Here is an 18,112-nt window from a genome sequence, read left to right as displayed (position 1 = left end):
AGCATGAATGTGAGGGAGTTGCAGAGAGGGTCAGCATGAATGTGAGGGAGTTGTAGAGAGGGTCAGCATGAGGGAGTTGCAGAGAGGGTCAGTGTGAATGTGAGGGAGTTGCAGAGAGGGTCAGCGTGAATGTGAGGGAGTTGCAGAGAGGGTCAGTGTGAATGTGAGGGAGTTGTAGAGAGGGTCAGCATGAGGGAGTTGCCGAGAGGGTCAGTGTGAATGTGAGGGATTTGCCGAGAGGGTCAGTGTGAATGTGAGGGAGTTGCAGAGAGGGTCAGTGTGAATGTGAGGGAGTTGCAGAGATGGTCAGCGTGAATGTGAGGGAGTTGCAGAGAGGGTCAGTGTGAATGTGAGGGATTTGCCGAGAGGGTCAGTGTGAATGTGAGGGAGTTGCAGAGACGGTCAGTGTGAATGTGAGGGAGTTGCCGAGAGGGTCAGTGTGAGGGAGTTGCAGAGAGGGTCAGTGTGAATGTGAAGGAGTTGCAGAGAGGTCAGTGTGAATGTGAGGGAGTTGCAGAGAGGGTCTGTGTGAATGTGAGGGAGTTGCCGAGAGGGTCAGTGTGAGTGTGAGGGAGTTGCAGAGAGGGTCAGTGTGAGGGAGTTGCAGAGAGGGTCAGTGTGAGGGAGTTGCTGACAGGGTCAGCGTGAATGTGAGGGAGTTGCTGACAGGGTCAGCGTGAATGTGAGGGAGTTGCAGACAGGGTCAGTGTGAATGTGAGGGAGTTGCAGAGAGGGTCAGCATGAATGTGAGGGAGTTGCAGAGAGGGTCAGCATGAATGTGAGGGAGTTGTAGAGAGGGTCAGCATGAGGGAGTTGCAGAGAGGGTCAGTGTGAATGTGAGGGAGTTGCAGAGAGGGTCAGCGTGAATGTGAGGGAGTTGCAGAGAGGGTCAGTGTGAATGTGAGGGAGTTGTAGAGAGGGTCAGCATGAGGGAGTTGCCGAGAGGGTCAGTGTGAATGTGAGGGATTTGCCGAGAGGGTCAGTGTGAATGTGAGGGAGTTGCAGAGAGGGTCAGTGTGAATGTGAGGGAGTTGCAGAGATGGTCAGCGTGAATGTGAGGGAGTTGCAGAGAGGGTCAGTGTGAATGTGAGGGATTTGCCGAGAGGGTCAGTGTGAATGTGAGGGAGTTGCAGAGACGGTCAGTGTGAATGTGAGGGAGTTGCCGAGAGGGTCAGTGTGAGGGAGTTGCAGAGAGGGTCAGTGTGAATGTGAAGGAGTTGCAGAGAGGTCAGTGTGAATGTGAGGGAGTTGCAGAGAGGGTCTGTGTGAATGTGAGGGAGTTGCCGAGAGGGTCAGTGTGAATGTGAGGGAGTTGCAGAGAGGGTCAGTGTGAGTGTGAGGGAGTTGCAGAGAGGGTCAGCGTGAATGTGAGGGAGTTGCAGAGAGGTCAGTGTGAATGTGAGGGAGTTGCAGAGAGGGTCAGTGTGAGTGTGAGGGAGTTGCAGAGAGGGTCAGCGTGATTGTGAGGGAGTTGCAGAGAGGTTCGGTGTGAATGTGAGGGAGTTGCAGAGAGGGTCAGCGTGAATGTGAGGGAGTTGCAGAGAGGGTCAGCGTGAATGTGAGGGAGTTGCAGAGAGGGTCAGCGTGAATGTGAGGGAGTTGGAAAGAGGGTCAGTGTGAATGTGAGGAAGTTGCAGAGAGGGTCAGTGTGAATGTGAGGGAGTTGCAGAGAGGGTCAGATTGAATGTGAGGGAGATGCCGAGAGGATAAGTGTGAATGTGAGGGAGTTGCAGAGAGGGTCAGTGTGAATGTGAGGGAGTTGCAGAGAGGGTCAGCGTGAATGTGAGGAAGTTGCAGAGAGGGTCAGTGTGAATGTGAGGGAGTTGCAGCGAGGGTCAGTGTGAGGGAGTTGCAGAGAGGGTCAGTGTGAATGTGAGGGAGTTGCAGAGAGGGTCAGTGTGAGGGAGTTGCAGAGAGGGTCAGTGTGAATGTGAGGGATTTGCCGAGAGGGTCAGTGTGAATGTGAGGGAGTTGCAGAGACGGTCAGTGTGAATGTGAGGGAGTTGCCGAGAGGGTCAGTGTGAGGGAGTTGCCGAGAGGGTCAGCGTGAATGTGAGGGAGTTGCCGAGAGGGTCAGCGTGAATGTGAGGAAGTTGCAGAGAGGGTCAGTGTGAGGGAGTTGCAGAGAGGGTCAGCATGAATGTGAGGGAGTTGCAGAGAGGGTCCGTGTAAATGTGAGGGAGTTGCAGAGAGGGTCAGTGTGAATGTGAGGGAGTTGCAGAGAGGGTCAGTGTGAATGTGAGGGAGTTGCCGAGAGGGTCAGCGTGAATGTGAGGAAGTTGCAGAGAGGGTCAGCGTGAATGTGAGGGAGTTGCAGAGAGGGTCAGTGTGAATGTGAGGGAGTTGCAGAGAGGGTCAGCGTGAATGTGAGGAAGTTGCAGAGAGGGTCAGTGTGAATGTGAGGGAGTTGCAGAGAGGGTCAGCGTGAATGTGAGGGAGTTGCAGAGAGGGTCAGCGTGAATGTGAGGAAGTTGCAGAGAGGGTCAGTGTGAATGTGAGGGAGTTGCAGAGAGGGTCAGTGTGAATGTGAGGGAGTTGCCGTGAGGGTCAGCGTGAATGTGAGGAAGTTGCAGAGAGGGTCAGTGTGAATGTGAGGGAGTTGCAGAGAGGGTCAGTGTGAATGTGAGGGAGTTGTAGAGAGGGTCAGCATGAGGGAGTTGCAGAGAGGGTCAGCGTGAATGTGAGGAAGTTGCAGAGAGGGTCAGTGTGAATGTGAGGAAGGTGCAGAGAGGGTCAGTGTGAATGTGAGGGAGTTGTAGAGAAGGTCAGCATGAGGGAGTTGCCGAGAGGGTCAGTGTGAATGTGAGGAACTTGCCGAGAGGGTCAGTGTGAATGTGAGGGAGTTGCAGAGAGGGTCAGTGTGAATGTGAGGAAGTTGCAGAGAGGGTCAGTGTGAATGTGAGGGAGTTGCAGAGAGGGTCAGTGTGAATGTGAGGGAGTTGCAGAGAGGGTCAGTGTGAGGGAGTTGCAGAGAGGGTCAGCGTGAATGTGAGGAAGTTGCAGAGAGGGTCAGTGTGAATGTGAGGAAGTTGCCGAGAGGGTCAGCGTGAATGTGAGGGAGTTGCCGAGAGGGTCAGCATGAATGTGAGGGAGTTGCAGAGAGGGTCAGTGTGAGGGAGTTGCAGAGAGGGTCAGCGTGAATGTGAGGGAGTTGCAGAGAGGGTCAGTGTGAATGTGAGGGAGTTGCAGAGAGGGTCAGCGTGAATGTGAGGGAGTTGCAGAGAGGTCAGTGTGAATGTGAGGGAGTTGCAGAGAGGGTCAGTGTGAATGTGAGGGAGTTGCCGAGAGGGTCAGTGTGAATGTGAGGGAGTTGCAGAGAGGGTCAGTGTGAGTGTGAGGGAGTTGCAGAGAGGGTCAGCGTGAATGTGAGGGAGTTGCAGAGAGGTCAGTGTGAATGTGAGGGAGTTGCAGAGAGGGTCAGCGTGAATGTGAGGGAGTTGCAGAGAGGATCAGTGTGAGGGAATTGCAGAGAGGGTCAGTGTGAATGTGAGGGAGTTGCAGAGAGGGTCAGTGTGAATGTGAGGGAGTTGCAGAGAGGTCAGCGTGAATGCGAGGGAGTTGCAGAGAGGGTCAGTGTGAGTGTGAGGGAGTTGCAGAGAGGGTCAGCGTGAATGTGAGGGAGTTGCAGAGAGGGTCAGTGTGAATGTGAGGGAGTTGCAGAGAGGGTCAGCGTGAATGTGAGGGAGTTGCAGAGAGGGTCAGCGTGAATGTGAGGGAGTTGGAAAGAGGGTCAGTGTGAATGTGAGGAAGTTGCAGAGAGGGTCAGTGTGAATGTGAGGGAGTTGCAGAGCGGGTCAGATTGAATGTGAGGGAGATGCCGAGAGGGTCAGTGTGAATGTGAGGAAGTTGCAGAGAGGGTCTGTGTGAATGTGAGGAAGTTGCAGAGAGGGTCAGTGTGAATGTGAGGGAGTTGCAGAGAGGGTCAGCGTGAATGTGAGGAAGTTTCAGAGAGGGTCAGTGTGAATGTGAGGGAGTTGCAGAGAGGGTCAGTGTGAATGTGAGGGAGTTGCCGAGAGGGTCAGTGTGAATGTGAGGAAGTTGCAGAGAGGGTCAGTGTGAATGTGAGGAAGTTGCAGAGAGGGTCAGTGTGAATGTGAGGGAGTGGCAGAGAGGGTCAGTGTGAATGTGAGGGAGTTGCAGAGAGGGTCAGTGTGAATGTGAGAGAGTGGCAGAGAGGGTCAGTGTGAATGTGAGGGAGTTGCAGAGAGGGTCAGTGTGAATGTAAGGGAGTTGCCGAGAGGGTCAGTGTGAATGTGAGGGAGTTGCAGAGAGGTCAGTGTGAATGTGAGGAACTTGCCGAGAGGGTCAGTGTGAATGTGAGGGAGTTGCAGAGAGGGTCAGCGTGAATGTGAGGGAGTTGCAGAGAGGGTCAGCGTGAATGTGAGGGAGTTGGAAAGAGGGTCAGTGTGAATGTGAGGAAGTTGCAGAGAGGGTCAGTGTGAATGTGAGGGAGTTGCAGAGAGGATCAGTGTAAGGGAATTGCAGAGAGGGTCAGCGTGAATGTGAGGGAGTTGCAGAGAGGGTCAGCGTGAATGTGAGGGTTGCAGAGAGGGTCAGCGTGAATGTGAGGGAGTTGCAGAGAGGGTCAGTGTGAATGTGAGGAAGTTGCAGAGAGGGTCAGTGTGAATGTGAGGGAGTTGCAGAGAGGGTCAGTGTGAATGTGAGGGAGTTGCAGAGAGGGTCAGTGTGAGTGTGAGGGAGTTGCAGAGAGGGTCAGTGTGAGGGAGTTGCAGAGAGGGTCAGTGTGAGGGAGTTGCTGACAGGGTCAGCGTGAATGTGAGGGAGTTGCTGACAGGGTCAGCGTGAATGTGAGGGAGTTGCAGACAGGGTCAGTGTGAATGTGAGGGAGTTGCAGAGAGGGTCAGCATGAATGTGAGGGAGTTGCAGAGAGGGTCAGTGTGAATGTGAGGGAGTTGCAGAGAGGGTCAGCGTGAATGTGAGGGAGTTGCAGAGAGGGTCAGTGTGAATGTGAGGGAGTTGTAGAGAGGGTCAGCATGAGGGAGTTGCCGAGAGGGTCAGTGTGAATGTGAGGGAGTTGCCGAGAGGGTCAGTGTGAATGTGAGGGAGTTGCAGAGAGGGTCAGTGTGAATGTGAGGGAGTTGCAGAGATGGTCAGCGTGAATGTGAGGGAGTTGCAGAGAGGGTCAGTGTGAATGTGAGGGATTTGCCGAGAGGGTCAGTGTGAATGTGAGGGAGTTGCAGAGACGGTCAGTGTGAATGTGAGGGAGTTGCCGAGAGGGTCAGTGTGAGGGAGTTGCAGAGAGGGTCAGTGTGAATGTGAAGGAGTTGCAGAGAGGTCAGTGTGAATGTGAGGGAGTTGCAGAGAGGGTCTGTGTGAATGTGAGGGAGTTGCCGAGAGGGTCAGTGTGAATGTGAGGGAGTTGCAGAGAGGGTGAGTGTGAGGGAGTTGCAGAGAGGGTCAGCGTGAATGTGAGGGAGTTGCAGAGAGGTCAGTGTGAATGTGAGGGAGTTGCAGAGAGGGTCAGTGTGAGTGTGAGGGAGTTGCAGAGAGGGTCAGCGTGATTGTGAGGGAGTTGCAGAGAGGTTCGGTGTGAATGTGAGGGAGTTGCAGAGAGGGTCAGCGTGAATGTGAGGGAGTTGCAGAGAGGGTCAGCGTGAATGTGAGGGAGTTGCAGAGAGGGTCAGCGTGAATGTGAGGGAGTTGGAAAGAGGGTCAGTGTGAATGTGAGGAAGTTGCAGAGAGGGTCAGTGTGAATGTGAGGGAGTTGCAGAGAGGGTCAGATTGAATGTGAGGGAGATGCCGAGAGGATAAGTGTGAATGTGAGGGAGTTGCAGAGAGGGTCAGTGTGAATGTGAGGGAGTTGCAGAGAGGGTCAGCGTGAATGTGAGGAAGTTGCAGAGAGGGTCAGTGTGAATGTGAGGGAGTTGCAGCGAGGGTCAGTGTGAGGGAGTTGCAGAGAGGGTCAGTGTGAATGTGAGGGAGTTGCAGAGAGGGTCAGTGTGAGGGAGTTGCAGAGAGGGTCAGTGTGAATGTGAGGGAGTTGCAGAGAGGGTCAGTGTGAGGGAGTTGCAGAGAGGGTCAGCGTGAATGTGAGGAAGTTGCAGAGAGGGTCAGTGTGAATGTGAGCAAGTTGCCGAGAGGGTCAGTGTGAATGTGAGGAAGTTGCAGAGAGGGTCAGCGTGAATGTGAGGGAGTTGCAGAGAGGGTCAGTGTGAATGTGAGGGAGTTGCAGAGAGGGTCAGTGTGAATGTGAGGGAGTTGCAGAGAGGGTCAGTGTGAATGTGAGGAAGTTGCCGAGAGGGTCAGTGTGAATGTGAGGGAGTTGCAGAGAGGGTCAGTGTGAATGTAAGGGAGTTGCCGAGAGGGTCAGTGTGAATGTGACGAAGTTGCAGAGAGGGTCAGTGTGAATGTGAGGGAGTTGCAGAGAGGGTCAGCGTGAATGTGAGGGAGTTGCAGAGAGGGTCAGTGTGAATGTGAGGGAGTTGCAGAGAGGGTCAGTGTGAATGTGAAGGAGTTGCAGAGAGGTCAGTGTGAATGTGAGGGAGTTGCCGAGAGAGTCAGTGTGAGTGTGAGGGAGTTGCCGAGAGGGTCAGTGTGAGTGTGAGGGAGTTGCAGAGAGGGTCAGTGTGAATGTGAGGGAGTTGCAGAGAGGGTCAGCTTGAATGTGAGGGAGATGCCGAGAGGGTAAGTGTGAATGTGAGGAAGTTGCAGAGAGGGTCAGTGTGAATGTGAGGGAGTTGCAGAGAGGGTCAGTGTGAATGTGAGGAAGTTGCAGAGAGGGTCAGCGTGAGGGAGTTGCAGAGAGGGTCAGTGTGAATGTGAGGGAGTTGCAGAGAGGGTCAGCGTGAATGTGAGGAAGTTGCAGAGTGGGTCAGTGTGAGTGAGGAAGTTGCAGAGAGGGTCAGTGTGAATGTGAGGGAGTTGTAGAGAGGGTCAGCATGAGGGAGTTGCCGAGAGGGTCAGTGAATGTGAGGAAGTTGCAGCGAGGGTCAGTGTGAGGGAGTTGCAGAGACGGTCAGCGTGAATGTGAGTAAGTTGCAGAGAGGGTCAGTGTGAGTGAGGAAGTTGCAGAGAGGGTCAGTGTGAATGTGAGGGAGTTGTAGAGAGGGTCAGCATGAGGGAGTTGCCGAGAGGGTCAGTGTGAATGTGAGGAAGTTGCAGAGAGGTCAGTGTGAATGTGAGGGAGTTGCCGAGAGGGTCAGTGTGAATGTGAGGGAGTTGCAGAGAGTGTCAGTGTGAGGGAGTTGCCGAGAGGGTCAGTGTGAATGTGAGGGAGTTGCAGAGAGGGTCAGCGTGAATGTGAGGAAGTTGCAGAGAGGGTCAGCGTGAATGTGAGGAAGTTGCAGAGAGGGTCAGCGTGAATGTGAGGGAGTTGCAGAGAGGGTCAGTGTGAATGTGAGGGAGTTGCCGGGAGGGTCAGTGTGAGTGTGAGGGAGTTGCAGAGAGGGTCAGCGTGAATGTGAGGGAGTTGCCGAGAGGGTCAGTGTGAGTGTGAGGGAGTTGCAGAGAGGGTCAGCGTGAATGTGAGGGAGTTGCAGAGAGGGTCAGCATGAATGTGAGGGAGTTGCAGAGAGGGTCAGCGTGAATGTGAGGGAGTTGCCGAGAGGGTCAGTGTGAGTGTGAGGGAGTTGCAGAGAGGGTCAGCGTGATTGTGAGGGAGTTGCAGAGAGGGTCAGTGTGAATGTGAGGGAGTTGCAGCGAGGGTCAGTGTGAGGGAGTTGCAGAGAGGGTCAGTGTGAATGTGAGGGAGTTGCAGAGAGGGTCAGTGTGAATGTGAGGGAGTGGCAGAGAGGGTCCGTGTGAATGTGAGGGAGTTACAGAGAGGGTCAGTGTGAATGTGAGGGAGTTGCAGAGAGGGTCAGTGTGAATGTGAGGGAGTTGCCGAGAGGGTCAGTGTGAATGTGCGGGAGTTGCAGAGAGGGTCAGTGTGAGGGAGTTGCAGAGGGTCAGTGTGAATGTGTGGGAGTTGCAGAGAGGGTCAGCATGAGGGAGTTGCAGAGAGGGTCAGTGTGAATGTAAGGGTTGCCGAGAGGGTCAGTGTGAATGTGCGGGAGTTGCAGAGAGGGTCAGTGTGAGGGAGTTGCAGAGAGGGTCAGCATGAATGTGAGGGAGTTGCTGACAGGGTCAGCGTGAATGTGAGGGAGTTGCTGACAGGGTCAGCGTGAATGTGAGGGAGTTGCAGAGAGGGTCAGTGTGAATGTGAGGGAGTTGCAGAGAGGGTCAGCATGAATGTGAGGGAGTTGCAGAGAGGGTCAGCGTGAATGTGAGGGAGTTGCAGAGATGGTCAGTGTGAATGTGAGGGAGTTGTAGAGAGGGTCAGCATGAGGGAGTTGCCGAGAGGGTCAGTGTGAATGTGAGGGATTTGCCGAGAGGGTCAGTGTGAATGTGAGGGAGTTGCAGAGAGGGTCAGTGTGAATGTGAGGGAGTTGCAGAGAGGGTCAGTGTGAATGTGAGGGAGTTGCAGAGAGGGTCAGTGTGAATGTGAGGGATTTGCCGAGAGGGTCAGTGTGAATGTGAGGGAGTTGCAGAGAGGGTCAGTGTGAATGTGAGGGAGTTGCAGAGAGGGTCAGTGTGAATGTGAGGGAGTTGCAGAGAGGGTCAGTGTGAATGTGAGGGATTTGCAGAGAGGGTCAGTGTGAATGTGAGGGAGTTGCAGAGAGGGTCAGCATGAATGTGAGGGAGTTGCCGAGAGGGTCAGCGTGAATGTGAGGGAGTTGCAGAGAGGGTCAGTGTGAATGTGAGGAAGTTGCAGAGAGGGTCAGCGTGAGGGAGTTGCCGAGAGGGTCAGTGTGAATGTGAGGGAGGTGTTGCACATTAATGAGAAACATACTCTGTATTAATGAAATAAGCCAGAGGAATACTCTGGCTACTGTTGCTAATAAAATGTTTTTAAATGTTTTTTTTTAAATGAACTATAACGAAGTGGTGGAAACCGTTTTAAACTTTTCCTGTATTTTATTTTGTTGCCTCTGATGGCAATTTATTGCTGCTTGTTGCTGCAGATGCTGAACATGTTTGTGATGTCTGAACTTGGCATTTATATCAGTGTGTGAATTGTGTGCTCTCTGCAATCAGTATTGTCTTTGTCTAATTCTTGGCAATGGCTACTCCTTCAATTCTAGTGAGACTTTGTCCGGTCAAGTGCGCTGTCTGCTGTCCATCTCACTTCCCCATGATTATACTACCAAACTGCGATTGCATGGATTTGTTCCCCTAGTGTGTGACACAAAGGGTTCACTGTGCTTCTGTGCTTGTTGAAGTAGGAAGGAGAGGTTTACTCCACTGTCAACTGCCCAGTAAGGAAAGCCCCCAGGTCAGTCTGAAGCCAAGCCCTTTACTCCAGTTCATAGCATGTTAACTCTTTCCAAAAGAGCAGCCCCCTCTCCCTCCATTCGCAGCCAGAAGACTGGTGGCATTCATGTTCTTGCCTTTTTGTTTTTGCATATTTAAATATATAGAGAAATATTGGGAGCAAGTTTACCACACGAGTTTTTAAATGTGGACTGGCTGGAAAGATTGTCACCAGTGTGCACCAGTACAGGGGATGCTTGTTTGGTTTAGCAACTAGTTATAAAATCTGAAGCAACTAACTATATGTTGGTAAGTTCAATGGCTGTTATATAGATATGTGTGTCTTTGCCTGTGTGCGTCTGCGTTTGTGTGCCCATCCAACTACTATGATTGGTTACGGGGATAGGATTGAGCTGTGGGTTTGGGTAGGGTGCTCTTTCCATGAGCCGGTGCAGACTCGATGGGCCAAATAGCCTCCTTCTGCACTGTAAATTCTATGATGCTAGTTGAACAGGACTCGCCATTTGGGTGAAAACTCTGAAGCTTAACACAGCTGCATATTGCATGTTTTACTCAACTTATTCTTTAAAGTTCAGCACAGTGAGGCAGATTGAAATCTATTTGACTGTGGGATGTTAAGGTAAAATCATAGAATCATTCAGTGCAGAGAAGGCCATTTGGCCCATTTGCCCCTGTGCTAGCTTTTCGAACGAAATGTCCAATTAGACCCACACCCGTGGGTTTCCCAATAGGTCTGCAAATGTTTCTCCTTCAAATATTTATCCCATTCTGTTTTTCGAAACTCCGATTGAATCTGATTCAACAGCCCTTTCAGGCAGCACATTTCCAATCGTAATGTGCTGCTTTTGTAACAAAAACAATTCCCCTCATCTCCCCTCTTGATTCTTTTGCCGATTATCTTTAATCTGTGGTGGATGTATTTTGGAGAAAGAAAAAAACATGCAATTTTAACCGATTTGCCAACGGAGAAAAGATTATCAAAATTAAATGGTTAACGTGCATTCAGGACATGCACTGCAATGCCCAGAAATTAAAATAGATTCAAAGGATTGTCCTAAAAGAGGGATAGGATTTTAGAAGTTGATAGGAACATTAATTCTGTCAGTAGTGCTTCCTGGATATTTGCACTTGTTTAATTGGTATGTCCTGTATTTCAGGAAGAGAGTTGGGAATCACAGAAGAATAAACAATGGCATTGCAGAAAGGTCTTCAGGTAAAGCTTTAATTTCAATAGAATTGAATTCTGTTCTTTGTTTTACTAATTATACTAATTACTGAATATTCTGAGTAAAGCCATTAATTTTTGTCTTGACAAACTGAAAGCTTTAAGTAAAGGGTGGTACTTTTTGGACTGTGCACCTTCCAATAACTTATCTTGTACAGCAAAGGAAAAGAGGCAATGTTGGAAACATGCAGCAGGTCAGTCAGTATCTGTAAAGAAATGGGCTATGATAGTTTTGCTGGTATACTCTTTATTTGAACAGGTGGGTGGGTCACACCTGAAACCTAACTCTTAGTTTCTGGAAATATATAGGCTCCTCTGGAAATAAAAAAGCACATCAGCATTTTATTGGAGAAACAAAGTTTTTAATCCACAGCACACCAGGTAGCACTAAAATTGAATCTGATTTCCATTCAGATGAACTGTTAAACCGAAGCCCCGTCTACCCCCCCTTAAGTGGAAGTTAAAGATTCCACGGCATTTGTTACGATACCTGCAGTTTCTGATAACTTTTTTAAAAAACTTGAATTGCCGATGTCTGACATAAAGGAATCGCATGACAAAATTTCAAGTTTTATGATTGTAACAAAGAGGCTAAAATCAACATCAACTAAAGACGTGTTGTTAGGTAATTTGGACATTCTGAATTCTCCCGCTGTGTACCCGAATAGGTGCCGGAATGTGGCAACTAGGGGCTTTTCACAGTAACTTCATTGCAGTGATGATGTAAGCCTACTTGTGACAATAAAAGATTATTAATACATTATTACTTTTTTTTAAAATTTAGTTTACCCAATTATTTTTTTCCAATTAAGGGGCAATTTAGCGTGGCTAATCCACCTACTCTGCACATTTTTGGGTTGTGGGGGCGAAACCCACGCAGACACGGTGAGAATGTGCAAACTCCACACAGACAGTCACCCAGAGCCGGGATCGAACCTGGGACCTCAGCGCCGTGAGGCGGTTGTGCTAACCACTAGGCCACCGTGCTGCCCAATACATTATTACTTAGCAGGAAACCAATGCTCTAAACTACAGAACAGGTTTTCCGAATAAATTCCTTAACCCTGTGCCGCATTTACACATTAGGTCCCACTCTCCACAGAATTGTGGTATTTACAAGAACCATCATAGAATCCCTACAGTGCAGAATGAGGCCATTCAGCCCATCGGGGCGGCACCAACCTATGTTTACACCCCATCCACCCAGCCCTATCCCCATAACCAAACCCACACATCCCTGGACACTAAGAGACAATTTAGGACATAGACATAGAACAGTACAGCACAGAACAGGCCCTTCGGCCCTCGATGTTGTGCCGAGCAATGATCACCCTACTCAAACCCACGTATCCACCCTATACCCGTAACCCAACAACCCCCCCCCCCGGAACCTTACTTTTTAGGACACTATGGGCAATTTAGCATAGCCAATCCACCTAACCCGCACATCTTTGGACTGTGGGAGGAAACCGGAGCACCCGGAGGAAACCCACGCACACACGGGGAGGACGTGCAGACTCCGCACAGACAGTGACCCAGCCGGGAACCGAACCTGGGACCCTGGAGCTGTGAAGCATTTATGCTAACCACCATACTACCGTGCTGCCCCTGAATTTAGGTTGAATGAATTTAGCATGCCAATCCACTTAACCTGCACATATTTGGACATATTTGTGGGAAGAAACTGGAGCAGGCGGAGGAAATCCACGGGGACAAAGTACAAACTCCACGCAGACAGTCACCCAAAGTTGGAATTGAACCCATGACCATGGTGCTGTGAAGCAGCAGTGCTAACTGCTGTGCCACCGTGTCACGCCAATCATGTTGCACGCAACTTCCAAAAACCTGTTTCACCGAGTCGTAAGCCAAACATTGGGCGAGATTCTCCGACCCCGCGCCGGGTCGGAAAATCGCCGGGGGGGGGGGGGGGGGGGGGGAGGGGGTGGGTGGTGTGAATCATGCAACGCTGGTCCGGCGATTCTCTGGTGACCGGGGAATCGGCGGCAATGGCGTCGGCACGGTGCTAGCTGGGGCCACTCAATGCACCGCCCCCCCCCCCCCCCCCCCCCCCCCCCCCCCGGCGATTCTCTGCGCTCGACGGGCCAAATGTCAGCCAAGTCCCGCCGGCGCCATTCGCGTATGGTCCTACCCAGTGGGACCTTAGCCTTCATGCTGCGAGAGCTGTCCTGGTGTGGGAGAGGGGGATCCAACTCCAGAGGGGACTCCACAGTTGTCTGGTCGGCGATCGGGGCCTATCGATTGGCGGGCGGGTTTATCCGGGGGGGGGGGGCTCATGTTCCTCTGCACCAGGTCCCTGTAGGGCTCTGCCATGTTGCCTGGGGGCCGGCGTAGAGAAGGCAAACCACGCGCATGCGTGAACTCTCTCCAGCCGTGGCGCGCATGTGTGAACTTGTGCCGGTCGTGCTGGCGCCCATATCGGCAGCTGGAGCTGTGTGAGGCACTCCAGTGCCATGCTGGCCCCCTGTGCTGCACAGGATCGCTCATCCTAGGGGCCAGGTGACGCCATTGTAAAATGCTCTGGCACTTACGGAGGCGTCAACACTTAGCTCCAGGATCGGAGAATCCCGTCCCATGGTTTGCCTTAGTCGTCTGAGAACACGGAAATCGGCTTCCAGCAGCAAGATCCGCTCCAGTGATTTCACCTCTTGACCTCTCCAGGGTGAAACTTCTGGTGTCCTTAAATTATCATGGGTTGTGGCTCTTTGACCAGAGAACATGTTTGTAATTGCAATCTGCCTGGTAGCTAAGGAGAACAGCCCTTCTCCTTGCTCCTCTGCTTTCTTGTCTTTCTCAGTGTCTCCACGTCTGAAAATCTAAAACAACCTGTGGCAAAGCCAACTGTTCTGTCCTTGTGTTCAGGCTTGGGGCCCCTGTCCCCATGGCAAGCAGACCACTCCAGGTTATTGCCAGGCAGACCTAGTAGCAACTCGCATGTCCCCATTTTTTCCAATTAAGGGGAAATTTTAGCAAGGCCAGTCCACCTAATCTGCACATCTTTTTTGGGTTGTGGGGGCGAAACCCACACAGACATGGGGAGAATGTGCAAACTCCACACGGACAGTGACCCAGGGCCTTGATTTGAACCTGGGTACTCAGTGCCGTAGTCCCAGTGCTAACCACTGTGCCACCTTTTACCATGAATGAAAGAGACAGTTTATAAGACAGCCAGGGGAGGTATCACTGATATCCTAGCTTTCGTCCAACATTTAAAAACAGATTATCTGATCATGACCTCATTGCTATTTGTGGAAGCTTGCTGTATGTAATTTAGTTGCTGTGTTTCCTAGATTGCAATAGTGACTATATTTAAAAGTACTTCACTGGCTGTGATGAAACTGGGGCATTTTGAGATTGTTGAAGGCGCTATATAAATGCAAGCTTTTTTTTTTATTTCTGTAGATGTGGTTCGGTGATTCACCTTCGTGCTCAAGGAGTCCTTTGATTCCCAGACATGGGCCAGGACTTGCAGATGTTACCCAATACGATCAGTGGCTGGCAGTGCGGCACGAGGCCAGTTTGATGCCGATGCAGGAGGACCTGTCCATCTGGCTAAGTGGGATGCTTGGTGAGGTTTACTTAACATAAGAAATAAGAACAGCAGTAGACCATCCAGCCCATCCAATCTGCTCTGACATTCAAAAAGAGCATGCTGCTGCCACCTCGACTCCACTTTCTTACCTTCCTCTTGAGAGGAGTGGACTGTTCTTTCTCTCTCCATCTCTCCCTCTTTCCCTCCTCCGCTGTGCTCTGTGTTGGAGTGACCTATTCTGGTGGGTTGGCTGGTGTGCCTGTCTGCTGATGTAGGTCGGGTGTGGGGGAGGTGGTAAGTGTATTCTGGGGTGCCATGTGTTTGGTGTCCTTGTTGTACTGTTTTCTGTATTTTGATAATGTTATTAAACTATAATACATCCCCAGATACTTTGGCTGCCTCAGTATCCAAATACCTACCAATCTCTGTCTTGAATTTGCAGCTCTGGGGTAGAGGATTCCAAAGATTCACAGCCCTCTGATTGAAGACATTTCACCTCTTATCCTGAATAGCTGATCTCTTTATCCTGAGGCGGTGTCACTTAGTTTGAGACACTTCGGCCAGTGGAAATAGTTTCTCAGTCCTTTAGGGAATGGGGCTCTGACCCCTGGAGTGACCCCTTCCAGGGTACTGAATTTTTCCCCTCCATCCATTATCCTTCCCCTGTCATCTCAAACATTGATCCCTCCTCTCCAAAGAGCTGACCATTTTCCTCCCACCGTCCCCCCACCTTCAAACCCATGCTTTTCTATTGTTTGGTTTTAAATTTGCTATTGATAATTTTCCTCACTCTCTTAATCTAAACTCTCTTAAACTAAACCACCGCAATGAGTCTGAAATGAGTTGAGGAATTTATATTCTAGGTAAGGAGGTGCGAGTGGAGAGATTCATGACCGAGTTGGATAACGGAGTAGTGCTTTGTAAACTGATCGCTATTCTTCAACAGAAAGTGAAAGAATGCGGTAATCCAGAGTATCAACAGGTGAGTCTGAGTATCCTCTTTAATCCTGTAGTTACTAAACTGCAAGGCCTGGCAGCGAGATAGTGTTGCTGAAACAAGAGGAAATAAATGCCAGGTATTTTGTTGATGAGCATTGACACATTTGTTAATTCTTTGATTGAAAATACTGTTACGACCAGATGAGGAGGGCCGAATGGCCTCTCTCCCTGACCTCTCCTCGTTTGAGAGCGGCAGATTTTGTTTTTGAAAAGGATATGTTTGCCAATTCAGTAAGTACTTAACTGTTTACATTCGGTGATCATAAAAGAGCTAACAAGACAGATTTTCTTGCGTTTAACAAAGAAAGAGGTTAGCTTTGTTATACTGAAACCGATCTAAGCAAAACAATAAAATACACACCAACTTTTGCTTGAACTCTCACTCAATTCACGCACACACACAAACAGGCTACAGAGTGGGCAAGCATAGATTGGCTAATTTACAATTGATAAATAAAGTCAAAGAGAATATATATCTGTAGTTTGGTGACTTGCTGGCTTCAGGCTGTGCTCTGTGGTTTTGACGCTTCGAATTTAAGATTTGGATGTTTGAGCTGGTTGTTCTTCAGGAGATGGGTAGTGTTGGGTTGGATTATTTTAAGAAATCTTGAAGCTTACCAGGAAGGTTAAAGAAAGAAGGAAGCAAGAGGGACCCCACTGAGGCCTTCTGTCTAAGTTGTTTGTCCTCCATTCTGTTAGAAAATGTGCTGTAAGCTTACAAAGGGTTGTCTTGTCATGTGACCTTTCTCCAGCTGCAGGGGGAATTAAAAAAAGACAGTGGATGAAATTTGCAGAGTGTGACATCGGACAGGTGGGAAAAACTGCTGTTGGACATTTGCTCCTCAACACCTCAGTATTCTCCCATTTATTGTGTAATCTTTTGCCCTTGGTTGAGCTAAATAGTATTGATGCATTGAAGGGTAGGCCAGGTAAACACAGGAGGGAGATGGAAACCGAGTTATTGTACTGAGGAGGGATAGAAGGAGCATAAGCCTGGTTTGGTGCTGTAATCCTACATTTAAAAAGAACTGTAGTGTTAATTTTAATTCTGCTTAAGTGTGTGGTTTAGTTAATTTGTTTAGCAAATACAAATTCTTAAGCCACGCAGTTTCTTCCGGTCATGTCGAGTGCAGATAGGCCTCCACTGAGTCTGTGGATTTGTCAAAGCCGAAAGGAACAATGAAAAACCGCTCCAAGATTACATTGTAGTAGGACCACCTCTCCGAACCTTCCAACTCAACGTTGAGGGCCTATTGGCAGCCAAGCAGAGCCGCGTCCATGTCGTTGCTGCTCAAAACTCCGTTGATATCGTTTGCCTGTAAGAAGCCCATATCGGAACGGAAGAAACAGACCACTCTTCCATCAATGTCTACGACCCCGTGCTACCACCCACATGTCAAACATGGCTGTGCCACTTGTGTCCTAACAAATCAAGCTCAAGCAAATCATTTGACAACAGCCACTTTCTCTGACATCCTAGAGGTTGGTGAATTCCACGTAGCCAATGTCTACAAGCACCAGCAGGGAATAGCAAGTCTTCCCACCCTCTCCTATGTAGCCATCTATCTGGGAGACATTAACAACCACCATTCTGACTGCGGATACCCAGTACTGGACGGTGATGGTGAAGCGCTTGCAGAATGGGCTTCCAGAAATGATCTGATACTTATAAATTACCCCAAACAGCGAGGAACATTCCATTTAGCCAAATGGCGTAGAGATTACTCTCCCGACTTGTGCTGGACACCCCACCCCCTCGCAATTTGATAAAGAGTTATAACAAACAATGGCTTGAGTGTCCCTTCAAAATACAGCAGACAAGAGCCAGTCTTCCTGGATAAGAATTCAGGTGGAGAAATGTGAGGTCATCCAGGTGGATCCAAAAAATAGAAAAATGGAATATTTTCTTAATATGAGAGACTAGAAGCTGTGGAGGAGCAACGGTGATTGTGGGGGTCCAGGCATATTCACAGGTATGAAATGTGACCAAAAGGGTGAATGGAATGTGACTCATTTTTCAAGGGGGCTGGAGTATAAAGGGGAGGAAGTGATGGCTCAGTTGTACAGAATCTTAACCAGATCCCACCTGGAGGAACTGTGTTAAACTCTGGGAAACACACTTCAGGAAGGATGTATTAGCCTTGGAGATGGAATGGCAGTTTCTCTGGGGTAACACCAGGGCTGAAAGGGTGAAATTATGATGACAAGATTGCAAAGACTTGGCTTTCCCAATAGAAAATTATGGGTGATCTAATCGGGATGTTTTGGGTGATTAAGGGATTTGATAGGACAAATAGTGTGAAATGATTTTGTACGGTGGAGAGTCCAGAAGAAAGGCGAAACAGCCTTAAATTGATTCGGGAAGGATTTCTTCGCACAAAGGGTACTGGAATCTGGAACACTCTCTCCTTCCATCTCATCAAAAGGCTGCGAATGTTTCAAGATTTGCAACTATAAATTTCTTGCTGTTGAGATATTAAAGGCAGCGAAATGGGAGCTGAGGTACAGATCAGCTATGACCTCATTGAATGGTAGAACAGACTTGAGGGCTGAATGCCCTTCTCCTGTTCCTATCTTCCCAATACCCCGATCTCCCTTTGACACATTCATGATTTTTTTTAATACTCTTAGATTGGATTGTTATCAATCTTCCAGGGAATAGCACAGAGATGTGTATAGTGCTCCCAATGCTGGCAGTTTGTTGTCCTCTTTAAAAAGTTGTTACTGTTAACTAATAAACTTGGTTTATTAGAAAGAAGAGGAACATTAAACACTCTTCACCTGAAACTGGTAGCTCATTGGTTTCCACAGAGCAGTCACTGTCAGAAATGTAATGAGGCTTGGTTGAAAGATGTGTGTAGTTAGAATGTTGTGGCTGTTGTTAGTGGAGTTTAATGAATATTCTACATGAGCACTCCTGGTGCTAACATCACTGATAAAATTGTGCAACAGATGATGATCAGACTTGGCGATAGCTCATCTTTGCAGAGGGCGATGCAGGGCATTTGGATTCTGATACATGCGGGCGCACAGGCACGCGTTGACCCTTGACTGATAGCCTTCTA

At 49.5% G+C, this 18,112-nt stretch overlaps 1 protein-coding gene across 1 annotated transcript in view; it reads left to right on the top strand.

The window, feature by feature from the left end:
• Positions 1-18,112, top strand: part of gas2l3 (growth arrest-specific 2 like 3) — a 58,703-nt gene that overhangs the window by 16,247 nt on the left and 24,344 nt on the right. Inside the window, exons 2-4 of the mRNA XM_038780823.1 lie at positions 10,431-10,486; positions 13,919-14,084; positions 14,912-15,030. Of these exons, the coding sequence (XP_038636751.1) occupies positions 10,463-10,486; positions 13,919-14,084; positions 14,912-15,030 (309 nt within the window). The 5' untranslated portion in view covers positions 10,431-10,462. The remainder of the gene's footprint in view (positions 1-10,430; positions 10,487-13,918; positions 14,085-14,911; positions 15,031-18,112) is intronic.

This window comes from Scyliorhinus canicula, chromosome 20, assembly GCF_902713615.1.
Source record: "Scyliorhinus canicula chromosome 20, sScyCan1.1, whole genome shotgun sequence".
NCBI lineage: Eukaryota > Metazoa > Chordata > Chondrichthyes > Carcharhiniformes > Scyliorhinidae > Scyliorhinus > Scyliorhinus canicula.
The sequence above is the reverse complement of the archived record's forward strand: the minus strand, read 5'-3'. Positions and strand labels throughout refer to the sequence as shown.